This window comes from Phocoena sinus, chromosome 2, assembly GCF_008692025.1.
Source record: "Phocoena sinus isolate mPhoSin1 chromosome 2, mPhoSin1.pri, whole genome shotgun sequence".
NCBI lineage: Eukaryota > Metazoa > Chordata > Mammalia > Artiodactyla > Phocoenidae > Phocoena > Phocoena sinus.
In genome coordinates, this window is record NC_045764.1 from 152,926,681 (window position 1) to 152,942,241 (window position 15,561).

The window sequence follows — 15,561 nt, forward strand, 5'->3', positions numbered from 1 at the left end:
TTGTCCACTCTCTATGCAGTGGGTAAGCACTGGTATTTTCTTTTCTTTCTTGCCTCAAGGGACAGTAGTGAACCATTGTAAAAGCAAAACTACTCACTCAGGACAGAAGTCTGAAGGTTGTTTATGACAGAAAACCTTCAAAATCCTATTGCAGGTATTGCTTTTTCAATCATTTTTAAAGATTTAGGGATTGAGTCTTTCACAACTCTGAATATTTCCCTCCACGACTACAGCTTTCTGTCCTTCATCCTTTCCTAGTCTCTCGTTTCCATTAAAGCTAAAGTTCCATCTCCTGTCCCTAGAACTCCATTTTTTCAGTATTTGAGTGCTTCCAGTTTTGTTTCCCTTCTCAACCTGAATCTCTGTCAGTCAGCGCAAATGGACATCCAACTCTACCTTAACACTCTTTTGCTATCTTGCAAATGTTAGTCTTATCTAATCTTCTACCTTCTGCTGTAAACTTTCACCATTTATCCCAAGTCCTCAGTCCTGCTCTTGCTCCCTTCCAGGAAGAGGAGAATACAGAGGCCTGATCAAGTGATCCAGTTACTGATTTCAACTTTCCTCCCCTACACCTCTAAACTTTTTGAAATCCTTACTCTGTCCTTCCTTCCTGTTTTCAGCAGTGGTCTTACTTCTTTTCATTAAGGCCAATTCTCCACCTATACTATCTCCCATTTCCCTGATGTGGCCTCTGAGTCCCTTCTCCATTATCATCTTTCTTCTCATATTTTCAACTCTTCCTGTGTACTTGTTTCTTCCTCTTGATCTGCAAAAATGTTCAACATTTCCACATACTTCAGAAAACATCGTTTCAACTTGACCTCTTACTCGGATACCCTGTATGTCCTGCCTCCCTCTGCTCCACATTGCTTCTTCTCTTCACAATTAAACATTCCTAAAAGGACTCAATATTTGCTGACCCCACCCCTTCTCTGAGATCTGACTTTTGCTTACACCACTCTACCAAAACTAGTTTAGTTTCAATTATACCATTTAATTGTCAAATTCCAGGCCTACAGACATGGTTGGTCCTTCTCTTATTTTGGAAACACTTCCCTGCCTTGGCTTCTAATAGTACCTTTTTTCCCACCCAGAGCTGATGCTTCCTAGGGCCAGTCGCTTTCTTTTCTCTGTATGTTTTCCATAAACAAACAAACAAACACATTATTCCCACTGTTTGCTTCACTATGGCCTTCATGTGTAACTCCCACATTTATATCTATCTCTGTTTCTCTCCCTCTCTCTCATTAGGCTCCTAAGCTCAGTTCCATATTTCCAAAGGCATACTAGACATCTCCATGTGGATACTCCAAAGGCATTTCAAAAACAATAAGCCCCAAACTACACTAAGGATCACCTCTGCTCATTCTCCTCTTCCTCCAAACCCTATTTCCATTAAATCTTAGTATATAATGTTCCACTGAGGAACACGGAGGTGCAGGTATGTTTTTGGGATAATGATTTTGTTTTCTTTGGATACAGACTGAGAAGTGGAATTGCTGGATCATATAGTAGTTCTATTTTTAACTTTCTGAGAAACTTCTATACATATTGCATAAATAAATAATTACAGCATTATTTACAACAGCCAAGACATGGAAACAACCTAAGTGTCCAACAACAGATGAATGGATAAAGAAAATGTGATACACACACAGAATATTATTCAGCCATAAAAAAGGGAAATCCTACCATTTGTGACAACTTGGATGAAACTTGATGGCATTATGCTAAATGGAATAAATCAGAGAAAGACAAACGATCATACTTTTATGTGGACTCTAAAAAATCTGAAATAGAACAGACTCGTGGTTGCCAGAGGTGGGGGTGGTATATGTGTGTGTGTTGTGTGTGTGTGTGCGTGTGTGCGTGTGTGTGTGAGTGAGAGAGAGAAATGGGTAAAGGTGGTCAAAAGATAAAAACTTGTCATTGTAAGAGAAGTAAGTTTTGGGGATGCAAAGTACAGCATGGTAACTATAGTTAACACTGTATTATATACTAGAAAGTTGCTAAGAGAGTAGATCTTAAAAGTTCTTATCACAAGAAAAATAATTTGTAATGATGTGAGGTGACTAACGTGAAAGAAGTTTATTGTGATAACCATCTGGAATATATACACGTATGAAGTCATCATGCCGTACACCCTGGACTAACACGTTGTTATGTGTCAATTACCTCAATAAACTTGGGGGAACCCCCACAACTGAAGTGTAAACCTGCCTGTCACTTAGAAATCTGTGCATAATCCTTAACTACTTCTCTGTCACTTTTCATAATCTCTTGGTTCCCAAGCCCTATACAAAATGTCTTTTCCAGGCCTTTTTCATCTTTTGTGTGGGTTATTAAGCTAAATTCATTCTTTTTTTGGCCGCACCGCACAGCATGCAGGATCTTAGCTCTCCGACCAGGGACTGAACCCGCACCCACTGCAGTGGAAGCGCGGAGTCTTAACCACTGGACCGCCAGGGAAGTCCCTTAAGCTAAATTCTTTTTTTGTGTGTGTGCTACACGGGCCTCTTACTGTTGTGGCCTCTCCCGTTGTGGAGCACAGGCTCCGGATGCGCAGGCTCAGCAGCCATGGCTCACGGGCCTAGCCGCTCCGCGGCATGTGGGATCTTCCCGGACCGGGGCACGAACCCGTGTCCCCTGCATCGGCAGGCAGACCCTCAACCACTGCGCCACCAGGGAAGCCCAAGCTAAGTTCTTAATTGTGCTTTTTGCAATGACTAAATTTTCAATCCATTTTCCTCACTGCCACAAGAATTATCTCTCTAAAGTGAAAAATCTATTACTAATCTTGATGAATTCCTCCTGTTTATAAGGACAAAGTCCACATTTTCCTATTGTGAAATAAAATTTATGTTTTATGGCAAGACGAGATAAATTCATTCATTCATTCATTCATTTATTTGCTGCGCCGTACTTTTTGTGAGATCTTAGTTCCTTGACCAGGGGCTGAACCCAGGCCCTTGGCAGTGACAGTGTGGAGTCTTAACCATTGGGCTGCCAGGGAACTCCCAAGACAAGAAAAATTTAAACATAAAAAAATCTTCTCTGCCCTTTGGCTCCCTCTCTTCCCCTTACTGTGCATTGTGTATCTGCATTATGCATCGAGCAAACCTCCCCCTATCGGCAGAAATACCTGCTCACGTAAAGAGCAACATTCTCTTAGCAACAAGACAACTCCTTAAAAGATAATGTTCCTTCTTGATCTTGTAAGGGGATGCTTAGATCTGGATTGTGTAAATTGTCAATAATCCATCACTTAATATACAACTCTCTGTGTCAAAATACTTATATAACTGTGCCTTGACTTCTAATGGCTGAACAGTTCTTGGAGCTTTCTGACATGCTGTTCCCAGACAATAATCCTCAATTTGGCTTGAATAAAATGTTTCCATTTCTTTCTCAGATCGAGTAATTAATTTTTTGTCTACAGTATATGGCATGCAAACCCCCTTATAATCTGGCACGAACCTTTCTACTTTCATCTTCAAACATTTCCTACAAGGTAACCTACCCTCCTTCCTTCATGGCTGTGTTTTTGACCATACAATTTTCTATTGAAATGCTCTCTACTCTCCTACTCTACTCTCTGCATAGCACATTTTTCTAACTTGCTTTTCCACACAGTTTAAACACTTAAGGGAAATCTTTATCCTCGATTCAGTCTCTCCCTCTATCTACTGTGCCCATACAGCACCTTGCAACTTCCTCTATTAAAGAATACAGCTTTAGTGCTGTAAATACCTTATGAAAGCACCTGAATTCCTCCTTTAATAGTCCCTTCCTCAAAGACATGTAATGAGTTTTATATCTATGCTAGCACCAAATATTTCCTAAAGCACAAACGTACATTATTTAATAAATTAATGAAACTGAGATGGAAAGGTATTGTACTATACAGTTTTTAATTGATGATTCTCAAGTTCAGCATTATGCTTTTATTGGACTAATAGAGAAGATACCAATTTACTTAAAATTAGTATTTACTGAACACCTTCTAATATATACTAAGAATTGTGGTTGGTGCCAAGGCTACAAGAATTTCAAGGTCTGGGGGCAGGGATGAGGCAGGGCAGGTAGTAGGAAGGAGAAGGGGACAGATGACAGGATTCACTACAATAAATGCTATAACAGCATCATAAAGTCTTAAAGAAATAGAAAGGGGAAGGAATTAATTCTGCTTCCACATTGAGAATATCAATGGAAAAAAGCACACATACAAAAATGGATACAAAGCACTTCATAAGCTAACTTATGGAATAAGTAAAGCTAAGTTGCTTTATTTAAATGTATATTTTCCCTTGCCTTATTTTTTTATTATTTTTTTTTCCGGTACGCAGGCCTCTCACTGCTGTGGCCTCTCCCGTTGTGGAGCACAGGCTCCGGACGCGCAGGCTCAGCGGCCATGGCTCATGGGCCCAGCCGCTCCGCGGCATGTGGGATCTTCCCGGACCGGGGCACGAACCCGTGTCCCCTGCATCGGCAGGCGGACTCTCAACCACTGCGCCATCAGGGAAGCCCTGCCTTATTCTTTAAAAAGTTATTTTTGAATAGATAATACATTCACAAAATTCAAAAGGCATAAAAAAGTATCCATTAACTAAGTAATTCTACAAATATTTATTTAGTAACTACCATGCACTGAAAAATAAAAACACAGGGCAAAGGGATAAAGAGGACGGGAAACAGGGGTTATTTTTAATTGAATAAAGGAATCATCTCATAAAATGACATCAGAACAAACAGCTTGTACAAAGAATCTGAATATGCCTGATGTGTTTAAGGAACAGAATGGAAGCCAGTACTGCTGGAGAATAAATGAAAAGGAATAGGAGATGAGGTGGGAGAGCCAGATCATCTAGGCCTCATGGCCTTGATAAAGACATTTGATTTTATTCTAAGTGTGATGGGGCTGTAAACAAAGAATCTGACTGGCCTTTGTCCTTGGTTCTTTACAGCAAGGTTTTAAACCCTTGGAATTTCTGGGAGGGATAGGAGTATCTGTTATTCACTGTGGACCCTAAGACCACACCTGAGTTTATGCTTAAAAGATGACTCAGGATGTGGGTTTGTTAAGCTAGAAAGACCAATTTCAACTTAGAGGGTTTAGGCTTGAAGTGATATTAGCATGACCTACTCGATAGGTGGAGGGCTAGAGACTGAGTTCAAGCATGCAGCCAATGAGTCAATCAGTCATGTTCAAGTAGTGAAATCCCAATAAAGCTGTGAACACTAGGCCTTGGGAGAGCTTCCTGGGAGGGCTACATGCCCTGATTCCATGGGAAGAGGACATGGAAGGTCTGTATTCAGGACCCTCCCAGACATCACCCTACAGATCTCTTCATTGGATGGCCCTGATTTGTATCCTTTATAGTGAAATTATAATCATAAGTATAACACTTTCTTGAGTTTTATGAGCTGTTCTAGTGAGTTAATGAACCTGAGGAGGTCATGGGAAGTCCCCTGAATTTGTAACCAGTTGTTAAGAAGTGTTGTACAGCCTGGGGCCCTCCCAAACTTGTAGGTGGTGTCTGAAGTGAGGGTAATTTGGTTAAGGACCACGCCCTTAACTTGTGATGTCTGTGCCGACTCTGGATGGTTTGCATTAGAATTGAACTGCAGTATTGCACATTAGAAACTATAAAAGAAATGACACAATTTCTATACTCTGTAGAAAACAGACTGAAGAGGCATAAGAGCAGACACAGGGAGACTGGTTAGGAGGCTACTGCAGTAAATGATGGTGGCTTAGACTACAGTGGTTGTGATGGAGGTGCTGAGGAATGATTTTGTTTATTACAACTGTAGACCCTACTATATTTGCTGGAGGGTTGGAGTTAGGATTTTTTAATGGCTGTATAGTGGCTGCATTCTACTGCTGGGGTCTGTCATGCTTGATTTATCTGATCTCCTGCTGACAGACACTTGTTTCTCATTTTCCCCCCATTACAAACAATGCTGCAATAAAGATGCTTACACCTAACTATAGTACGCTTGTATGAGAATCTCTAGCTACACTATTCACTGACAATAAACTTTGAACAAAACATAGAATTGAGTTGCCCTAATAATGTGAACAAACTATTTTTGCTAATATGTTCCAAATATTCCTTCAGTTTCTTCCTCCCTGACCACAGAAACCTAGAAAGGATTCTTAGAGGTCCTCTAGTTCAGTGGTTCTCAATGTGAATGTTACGGTAGATAATCAGAATCTCCAGGGAAATCTTTTTGAACCACAGACCTTCTCCCTTTCTGATATGCTCTGGGACAGTGGGAGAACTGGCATGTACTGTCTAGGTGACTCTGACCGTGATTCAGTCACCTTGAATGGCTTACCCAGCCCAATCCCTTTCTTTCCCAGATAAGGAAACTGAAACACACATTCTATACAGTGACAGAAGGAGAACTAGTCCCTTATTGATTTTCAGTGCTGCCAGCAATGTCTGAGCATATCAATTTCTTCCAATCCTTGAAAACAGGTTTGACCATAGCATTTTTCATTTTTTGCTAATTTATTAGACCAGAAAAAAAGGTATCTCACCATTGTTTACAGGATGATTTATTAAAGAGATTCATCTGAGCTATTATAGAAAATGACAACTGGGATTTCTACAGAGTCATTTGTCAGAAACAAAAATATTAATTACTTGAAGACACAGGCTGGCTTAGTAACAAACTCTAACCTCTCTGACTAATTTCACTCAGCCATGATCTTCCTTTACTTTGCTCTCAATTCTACAGAAGACATACTTGAGAACAGGATTTTCCTTACTGCTCTTGTCTATAACATAACCTACAGACCAAGACGGTTTTAAAGGAAAACCAATGCATTTAATTTTCATTTTCCTTTCAACTTAAGAAAATCGTCTATTTCCCTGCTAGAATTAACATGACATAGTTTCTGAAAACTACACCATTAGAGCCACTTAAGTTCAAACAGACCACACAGAGCTGGTATAATGGTTTTATCAGGATGTTCTAAGGATTTCTCACATACTATCTTGTTTAATCCTCACACTATTAAATGAGGAAAAGACGACTCTGAGGTACAGAAAGGTTAAGAAACTGCTTAAGTTAACAAAGCTAGTAAGTGGCAGAGCTGGGATTTGAACCCAGGCAATCTGACGCTAGAACTAGTACTTTACATCACTGAACTCTTTACAATCCGGCCCTAACCTACCTTTCCGGTGTCATCTCTTGCCAATTCTATTCATGACTTCCAGGAAGCATCTCCCATCATCTACCTTTAATCTAGCCACTTAAGTGACCATACTCATAATCTTATAAACTCTAACCCTGTACCTGCCAAATTGTATTTAATTATGTTTACATGTCTCTGTCCTCGACTAACCTACAAACTGCTTGAAGACAGGGAATGTGTCTTTTTGGTCTTGAATCTCTAACACACAAGCACAGTTATCTGACACAGCAGAAACTCAACAGGTATTTGTTGAATGAACACACGAATGTACATATTCTGTGCTCCTATCTCACAGAACAAATTACTCTGTCTTTGCTCAGGCTGCTTTCTCTACTGACAACAACCTTCTTGATTTTCTGACTGGCAAATTCCTAATCATTTTTGAAGACTCATTTCAAATGGACAGAGAAAAAAAGAGGATAATGGGCCCAATTAAAAAAGCATTTTTCCTTGATACCTCCTTCTTGCCTAGAAGAATTATTTCTTCCTCTGGCCCCCACTGCATTTTCCTAAACACCTATTGTAGCAGTTTCTGAGCTCTATTATTTTATTCCTTTTGATACTGAGTGTCTGCTGTAGACTATGCACTCCTGAGTGCAGGGACAGTGTCCTGTTTATCTTTTTATCTCCAATGCTTAGCATCACACCTGGTACATAACTGACCCTCAAAAAATATTTGTAGGGGCTTCCCTGGTGGCACGGTGGTTAAGAATCTGCCTGCCAATGCAAGGGACACAGGTTCGAGCCCTGGTCCGAGAAGATCCCACATGCCACAGAGCAACTAAGCCCGTGTGCCACAACTACTGAGCCTGTGCGCCTGGAGCCCGTGCTCCACAACAGGAGAAGCCACTGTAATGACAAGCCCGCGCACCACTACGAAGAGAAGCCCCTGCTTGCGACAACTGGAGAAAGCCCGTGCACAGCAACGAAGACCCAATGAAGACAAAAAATAACTAAATAAATACAAACGATAGTAAAATAAATAAATTAATTAAAAAAATATATCTCTAGAATGAATGAAATGCTGAAACATTAAGGTACAGGACTAGTTTCCACGAACAGCTGACCTACCGTAAAACAGGCAGTAACACTGACTTCATCTAGGAGAGTAGTGCTTTCAGTGTTACTTTCTTCAGGATACCGTAAGTCTTGAAAAAAGACTTTTGAAGTCTTTTCTACTTTAGATAGAAAAAAGGGCTGAAGCTGAATGAAAATGGATAATCTGGGCTTCCCTCGTGGTGCAGTGGTTGAGAGTCCGCCTGCCGATGCAGGGGACACGGGTTCATGCCCCGGTCCGGGAAGATCCCACATGCTGTGGAGTGGCTGGGCCCGTGAGCCATGGCCACTGAGCTTGCGCGTCCGGAGCCTGTACTCCGCAACGGGAGAGGCCACAACAGTGAGAGGCCCGTGTACCGCAAAAAAAAAAAAAAAGAGAAGAAAAGAAAATGGATCATCTGATGATTGAGGATGAACTCGTTATATGATAAGCAAATCTTTAAAGTGGACCTCAATTTAATATAACTGTCAAAGTGTCTGTCCAAATGTTCGTTGGGGAAAGAATATAACTGTGCTGTATTTGAGTGGAAATGAGGAAAAATAAATATGCTAGTAACTTTCACTGAACTATTACAGAGTAGTTCCTTTAAAGAGCTGTGGTGACGTGAGCTGAATACGAATGCTTTACTGTGACTGCTAAGACTTACCTTAGAAACTCTTTGCTCTGTTCCCACAAATCTTGGGTCTCTTCTGTAGTCATATGTTTGTCCAGGTTACATACATTAGGTTTCTGAGAATATAACTTAAGGCACTGCTTCACCCAGTGCCACTGGTAACCTGGGAGGAAGGGGTTTGGGATAAAAATAAATCCTATACAAAAGATGGATGAGAAAAAAAGAAGAGGAGGAAATCCTCCGTCAGTTAATCAGATCATGTATTTTTGCTGACATCCTTATACCCATTACATTATTATTTATTCCATGTCTCCTTCTGCTAATGCTTCCAGTGGCTTCCACACATAAGCATATATTCTCATTCCTATTCTCTAATTTCAGAGGAAGAGGAGTTCCTTCAAGTTAATAAAAGCTGTTTTGATGATGAATGTTAGACATCTACCACTATGCAATTATCTCTAGTTTTTTGGGTTATCCTCAAGAGAAACAAATATTACACAATTATCAATTGTGTTATTCCAAAGCAAACTTCAGAACTGAAACTGACGAGTCACCTCTCAAATTTCACCAGGTATCATTTAGAGAGGTGGAAACTGCTTCCTGTAGTTACTACTTTTGTGATATCTCAGTGTTGCCTTTTTTGTTTTCTAATATCTGGCTAATGATTTTTTTTATATAAAATCATCTGTTAAAATAATTGGTGTGATTTCTGCTTCCTCTGAACTCTGATCACTGTAACAGGGAAGAAAGGTGGTATAGACATCTGCTCAGTAAGCAAATACCTAACCATTTTTCCTCTGTAAAAGACGAATAACAATACTTAACTGGAATCCTATGCATGGTTAAGGATTCATTCATCAAACATTCAACAAACATACACTATATGTACTTTCTTAAGAATCAGAGATAAGGAGATGAAAAACTTTGTCCTAAGTACCTGGAGATAGAACAGTAGAGACAGTTATACAGATAATGCCTTTAGAAGTTTGGCTGTGAAAGGAAACAAAGGCTGAGTAGTCACAGAAGAATAAGGGGGGAGTTTATCGTTTTTAGGGTTTGGAAAGACCTAAGCATGCTTACATGAGCAAAGAGCCAGCAGAAAGGAACTGGTTGAAAACAGAAGAGAAGAAAGGACCACAGCAAGGTCTTGAAAGCTGGAAGGGGTAAAAGAAGGTGTGATTAAAGGGTGAAGGGAGTGGTTTTGAACAGAAGCAATCCCTTTTCCTCTAAAATTGGAGGACAGGAATGGACATTCACTTATAAGTGTGGAGGCCACTTCTGCATGTCATGTATTAGTCAAATTCTCCAAGTAATTTAGGAGTAACAGGACTGTCAATATTTTTAAAGAAAAAAAATATGAAAAAAATTTCCAATAACCTACTGTCTGCTATCACCACTATTTCACAAAATAAGAATATTGTAATACCCACAAAGATATCACATCAAAGGAAGAATACTTCTGATCTAATTCAAGTTTGAACAGTGACAGGAAACTGAATACTTTTATAGGCAGTCCATTCCAGACAACTGTTGTCTTCCCTTTATGGAGTTAAAATTTGCCTCTTTTTAATTTTTCATGTATTGGTCTCAGGTCCTGACACATACAGCAACCCCAAATCAGTTGTCAATTCTTCTTGATAAATGCCTCTAACTCTGTAGCTAACATTTACTGAGCATTTACTATGTGCAAGTACTGACCTAAGTACTTTACATGTACACTCACATTTAATCCTAACCTTATGAAGTGGGTACTACCTTTAGACACATTTTACATATGCGGAAACTGAGGCCAAGAGAGATTAAGAAACTTGCCCAAGATCATACAGTAGGAAGTGATAGAACCAGGACATGAAGCCATGTAGTCTGGTGTCAGACCTTAATCACTAGTATGCATTGCTTCCCACCCCTTTTTGTGTACAACAAATTTTCGAATGTTTGATGCTGTCATGTTCCCACTCAGGTCTACTCTTCCCCAGGCTCAGCTTCTGGTCTTCAGACCCATCACCTTCCTGCTCACTCTTGTAAGGACAGCTTGTGGTATACTCAGATTCCTTCAGAATAAGCAGGATCCGGAAGTAAACATAATCCTTCTGATCAAGTCAGAGTAAGAGGAGACTCCTTTCCCATGTTCTGGACATGGTACTTCACTTAAATGCAGCTTACAATGGCAGGAAACATAACATAATGAGGTACCAACTCAAATGATGTGGCTTAAGTGTGAAGTCCTAGGAAACCTCAAATAGCAAGTACAATCATACCTCAGAGATACTGCGACTCTGGTTCTAGACCACGGCAATAAAGCAAATATTGCAAGTCACATGAATTTTTTGTTTCCCAGTGCATATAAAACTTATACTTATGCTCTACTGTACTTTATTAACTGTGCAATAGCATTATGTCTAAAAAACAATGAACACACTTTAATTAAAAATTTTAATTTATTTATTTTAATTATATAAAATAATGCTGAAAAATGCTAACCATCTTCTGAGCCTTTAATGAGTTGTAACTTTTTTTGCTGGTGGACGGTTTGAAATATTACGAGAATTATCAAAATGTGACAGAGACACAAAGTGAGCAAATGCTGTTGGAAAAATGGCACTGATAGACTTGCTTAATGCAGCGTTGCCAAAAACCTTCAGTTTGTTAAAAAGAAAAACAAACAAATAAAAAACAGAATCTGTGAAGCACAATAAAATGAGGCATACTCCAACCTGGACAACAGAAAACCGAAGTGGGATTGATAACTTTGTAGTCTGAACAATCTGTTAAGGGAAGAAGGCACAACAACAGAAACATGGCCGTGAAAACAGGAGCAAGGCCTGAAAGGTAAAGAGCAGCATTCAAGAACAAAAGGTGCACAAAACACTACTGGTGATGTATGCTCATTTACTCAAACTCATGAAGAGCAATGCTTTCATATATAAAAGCCACATTTCAACTGTTTTCTTTGTGACTTCAGACACAAAACTGGTCTTTAGTTCTTTAATATAGAACTAAAGTACACAAGGCCTTTTTTTTTTTTTTTTTTTTGCGGTACGCGGGCCTCTCACTGCTGTGGCCTCTCCCACTGCGGAGCACAGGCTTTGGACGCGCAGGCTCAGCGGCCATGGCTCACGGGCCCAGCCGCTCTGCGGCACGTGGGATCTTCCCAGACTGGGGCACGAACCCGCGTCCCCTGCATCAGCAGGCAGACTCCCAACCACTGCGCCACCAGGAAAGCCCCACAAGGCCTTTTATAAAAGTTTTAAAGCTGTTACCCTTTCCAATGTTATCAACATATACTTCAGTGCTGATAATGTACTAATAGCCGTAACACAGACCTGGCCCTTGGTACAACGAAAGTTAATTTTTTTTAAAGGAATTTTTCTTGTTTTTGACCCATATTTGAAATCACAATGCAATGTTAACTTCATGTCTTCTAGAAACAGGATGCAAATATAAAATCGTTTGGCCAAATAAGGCATTTACAAATTTTCTAAATCATTCTTGATAATTAATCTATCAACATAATGGTCCCATGAGCCTAGAAAAAAGGCTAATAACACTCTTCATCATTAATTTCTCTACCTGTAAAATGAACTACCTGATGTCATTAAAATTCAAAATTCTAGATTATTTAGTCTTTTAGGACTTTTGATCTCATTAACTTTAATTCTCTTTTCAAAAATTCAGCCTTGATGATAGCAACAATTTTTAAGTTGTTATGCCATTCGTGAATGTAGGGATTTTGAGACTTGAATGAACATTATGAGTTACTCTATCAATTCAAAGTGCTTCTTTTGCCAGAGTAGATGTTCAGAGCTGCAGCAGGGAGCCCAGAGTCAGTGCCCTAATTTTTGATTCGTACCTGGTTTGTCACGTTCTGCACTATAAGGCAGGCATTACTGATTCCTGTTCTATCCTTTGGGAATGCCAAATAAATGGAAATCTTAGACATGGCAGAATTCAGGAGGGGTTTGGGAGTAGAACATTTGTATGTTTAGTTTTCTTCTTTGTCTATTTACTTGATTATAACTCCTCCTCCAAAATTAGACAAATGATTGATTTTGCCTTCTGAGCTCAAGTGCACTCACCAGGATAGCCTTGGAGACCGTAGGCTCTCCACTTGCTTACGGGCTGAAGTCCAGCTCTGTACGCATCATGGTCACTGACTGAGGACACATTTAGGTGAGATTTGACCACCTGGCAGGAAGGAAACAGAAGTCAGTGGGTTAGAGCTATTTTACAGATTAACTGTGAGAATCTCAAACCTCTAAAGGCATTTCTGATATAGGGCAGTTAGGAGTCCTAAGTTTGGGGTACTAAACTTAGCTCTATCACTTACTTAATGCATGACTTAGATAAGTCACTTAACTTCTTAGAACCTCAGTTTCCTCAGCTATGTACTAATAACACAACAGGGCTATACAAAATTGAAGTAGTGATGAGAAGCAGACTAACTTTGGTCTTTAAGACTATCTTTTCCTATGATACCACACCTTTGTGATTTCTTATAGGACTCTGAATTATGAAAGGTGTTTGGTATATGGAATACTCTAAGTCACAATGCTATTTACTTCGGTTAGGGCTAACAATAATGCTCCTGAGGAACTTGTACACAGATGGTATTTAAACAGAGCTATGAGGAACACCAGGTTGGGCAGGGTGAGTGCTCAAACCACTCAGAAAAAATGGTTCAATAAAACATTGGGAATCCTGCTTGCTAGAAGTACAATATTTGCTCTCTTAGATGGAACTTCAAAATGAAACTTGTAACTTTTTGTCTTTGTTAGTTACTTAAAAATTAAGCTTTTAAGGGGCCTATGAAGGTTTCTTTGCATTTAGGAGTATCTTATGGATGGCTCATTAAACTAGTTGAGAAATCCAATATTCAGTCACTAAAGTAACTAAGGATATTTAAGAAAACCCAAACTATTCTTACATTAATAATAAACTTAGGGTCTGGCTTGCCTTAGAATACCTCCAATGTTCTCTCCCCAAAAGATATGATGATCTCTTAATCTATTAACTTTGCCAAGAGTGTAGATTTCCAGACAAACTACCAACAAGTGGCTGCTGTATATCCAGCCTCTATAATGAAATGGCTATCTGAAACTCTCTGAGAGTCCTGACCACCTAACTCTTTCAAGTACCCAGAGAACAGAATGTTTTTATTTCAAACATTTCATAATGATTTCTTAAATAGATCATACTTAATACTGCACTGTAATTCAGCAACACCCTCAAACGGGAAAGAAGTTTGTGGACCTAATCTATCATATTCTAAGCTGAAGCAAACCTCTCAGCCTTTTAAAGTTTGTCTGCTTCCTCCCTTGTCAGACTGTTAGCCATCACTTTCTCCTCCGCTCTCATCTGATGTCTTATTAATAGCAACTTTCTTCTTCTCTAATTTGCTACTTTCAATCTGTTTTGAGCTGGAGAATGAAATACTACCCATGTTTTTATGTACTCAATAGATAGTGCATTTACTGTGTACTTACTGTTTTAGGTACTGTGCCAGATACAATGTCCCCTTCTCAGGTGGCTTACATTTAAAAATTATGTAAGTATTACGGTAAAATATGGGCAAAAGGAGTTAATGAAAGTCTGAGGGGTTCTTCCATGAGCCAAGTACACTATTCCTGTACTTTCTCTATGTTATTTTGACAACTCTAAAACCATCTCTGCTAACAAATGAAGTTTCTAAGAAGCTGAGCTCTAGACAAATATGATGTTACTATAGCATTCCAATTTTGTTACTTAGATCTATTACTAAGCTTGAAAAGAACGCCTCATCCAGCCATCTGTGGACAACACCGATGTTAAATTAGGGATCTATCTTCAGTGTTAAAGCGATTGAAAAGAAACATACGTTATAGTTGTGATTCTCCCTGCGTCCCCTTCCCCTCTCCCCGTGTTTTCTTCAATTTCCATGAGGAATAGTGCAGAAATAAGGTAGAAATAATGTATAGTGCTTGGATTCAGTTGCCCTTTACTTTCAACCTGGAGGGATTATCTCAGAATCTTTCAATGCCCTCTTTCTAAAAGTCCCAGAGAAGACAGGGCCTTTTATGGACAACGGTTTCTAGGAAGACTCGGGTAACTGGTTTCAAGCTGTAGAACGCTACCGTAACGTCTGCGAACACGGTTTACGTGTTTTCACACAAATCTAGGTGCAAATTCAAATGGACAGTTAATGTAAGGAATAAACACCAATTCCCAGGCATTTTTTGACCGAGGCCGCAGCCAGGAATAGCTGCGTGGAGAAATGGTCAATAGAGCCCTTCATCGCCAAAGTGTGATACTTTCTGGGCAGTTCAACTGTGCACCCATGGAAGGCGGGATCGCTCAATAATCATCAGTCTGGAAGGGAAAAGAGGTTAGGAGAACACTGAAACCTCTCCAAGAAGCGAGGCGTGGCGACGGGGAGGTGCACGCCGCTCCTCTCTCCGTACCTTGTGGGCACCAGGCCCCGTGCCGCGGGCTGCGTGGGCTACCGAGAAGTCGATGACCCCTCCCAGGTCTACGGTCCCGGGGCGGCTCTGCCGGTAGAAGCGGAAAAGCTTCCGAAAGGCGTCCTCCCCAGGCTCCGCCGCCAGCGTCGCCACAGATCCCACGGCCGCCGCCATCTTCCCCATCTCCCCCATCTCGCTGCCCGGCCTCCTTTGACCCGGAAGCTGATTTCCGTGCTCCGGATCA

At 40.2% G+C, this 15,561-nt stretch overlaps 1 protein-coding gene across 1 annotated transcript in view; it reads right to left on the reverse strand.

The window, feature by feature from the left end:
• ALKBH1 (alkB homolog 1, histone H2A dioxygenase) overlaps positions 1-15,527 on the reverse strand; it is a 30,497-nt gene extending 14,970 nt beyond the window's left edge. Inside the window, exons 1-3 of the mRNA XM_032623762.1 lie at positions 15,318-15,527; positions 12,957-13,065; positions 8,914-9,076 (exon numbers count right to left, since the gene is read on the reverse strand). Of these exons, the coding sequence (XP_032479653.1) occupies positions 8,914-9,076; positions 12,957-13,065; positions 15,318-15,509 (464 nt within the window). The 5' untranslated portion in view covers positions 15,510-15,527. The remainder of the gene's footprint in view (positions 1-8,913; positions 9,077-12,956; positions 13,066-15,317) is intronic.
• Positions 15,528-15,561: the final 34 nt, after the last annotated feature.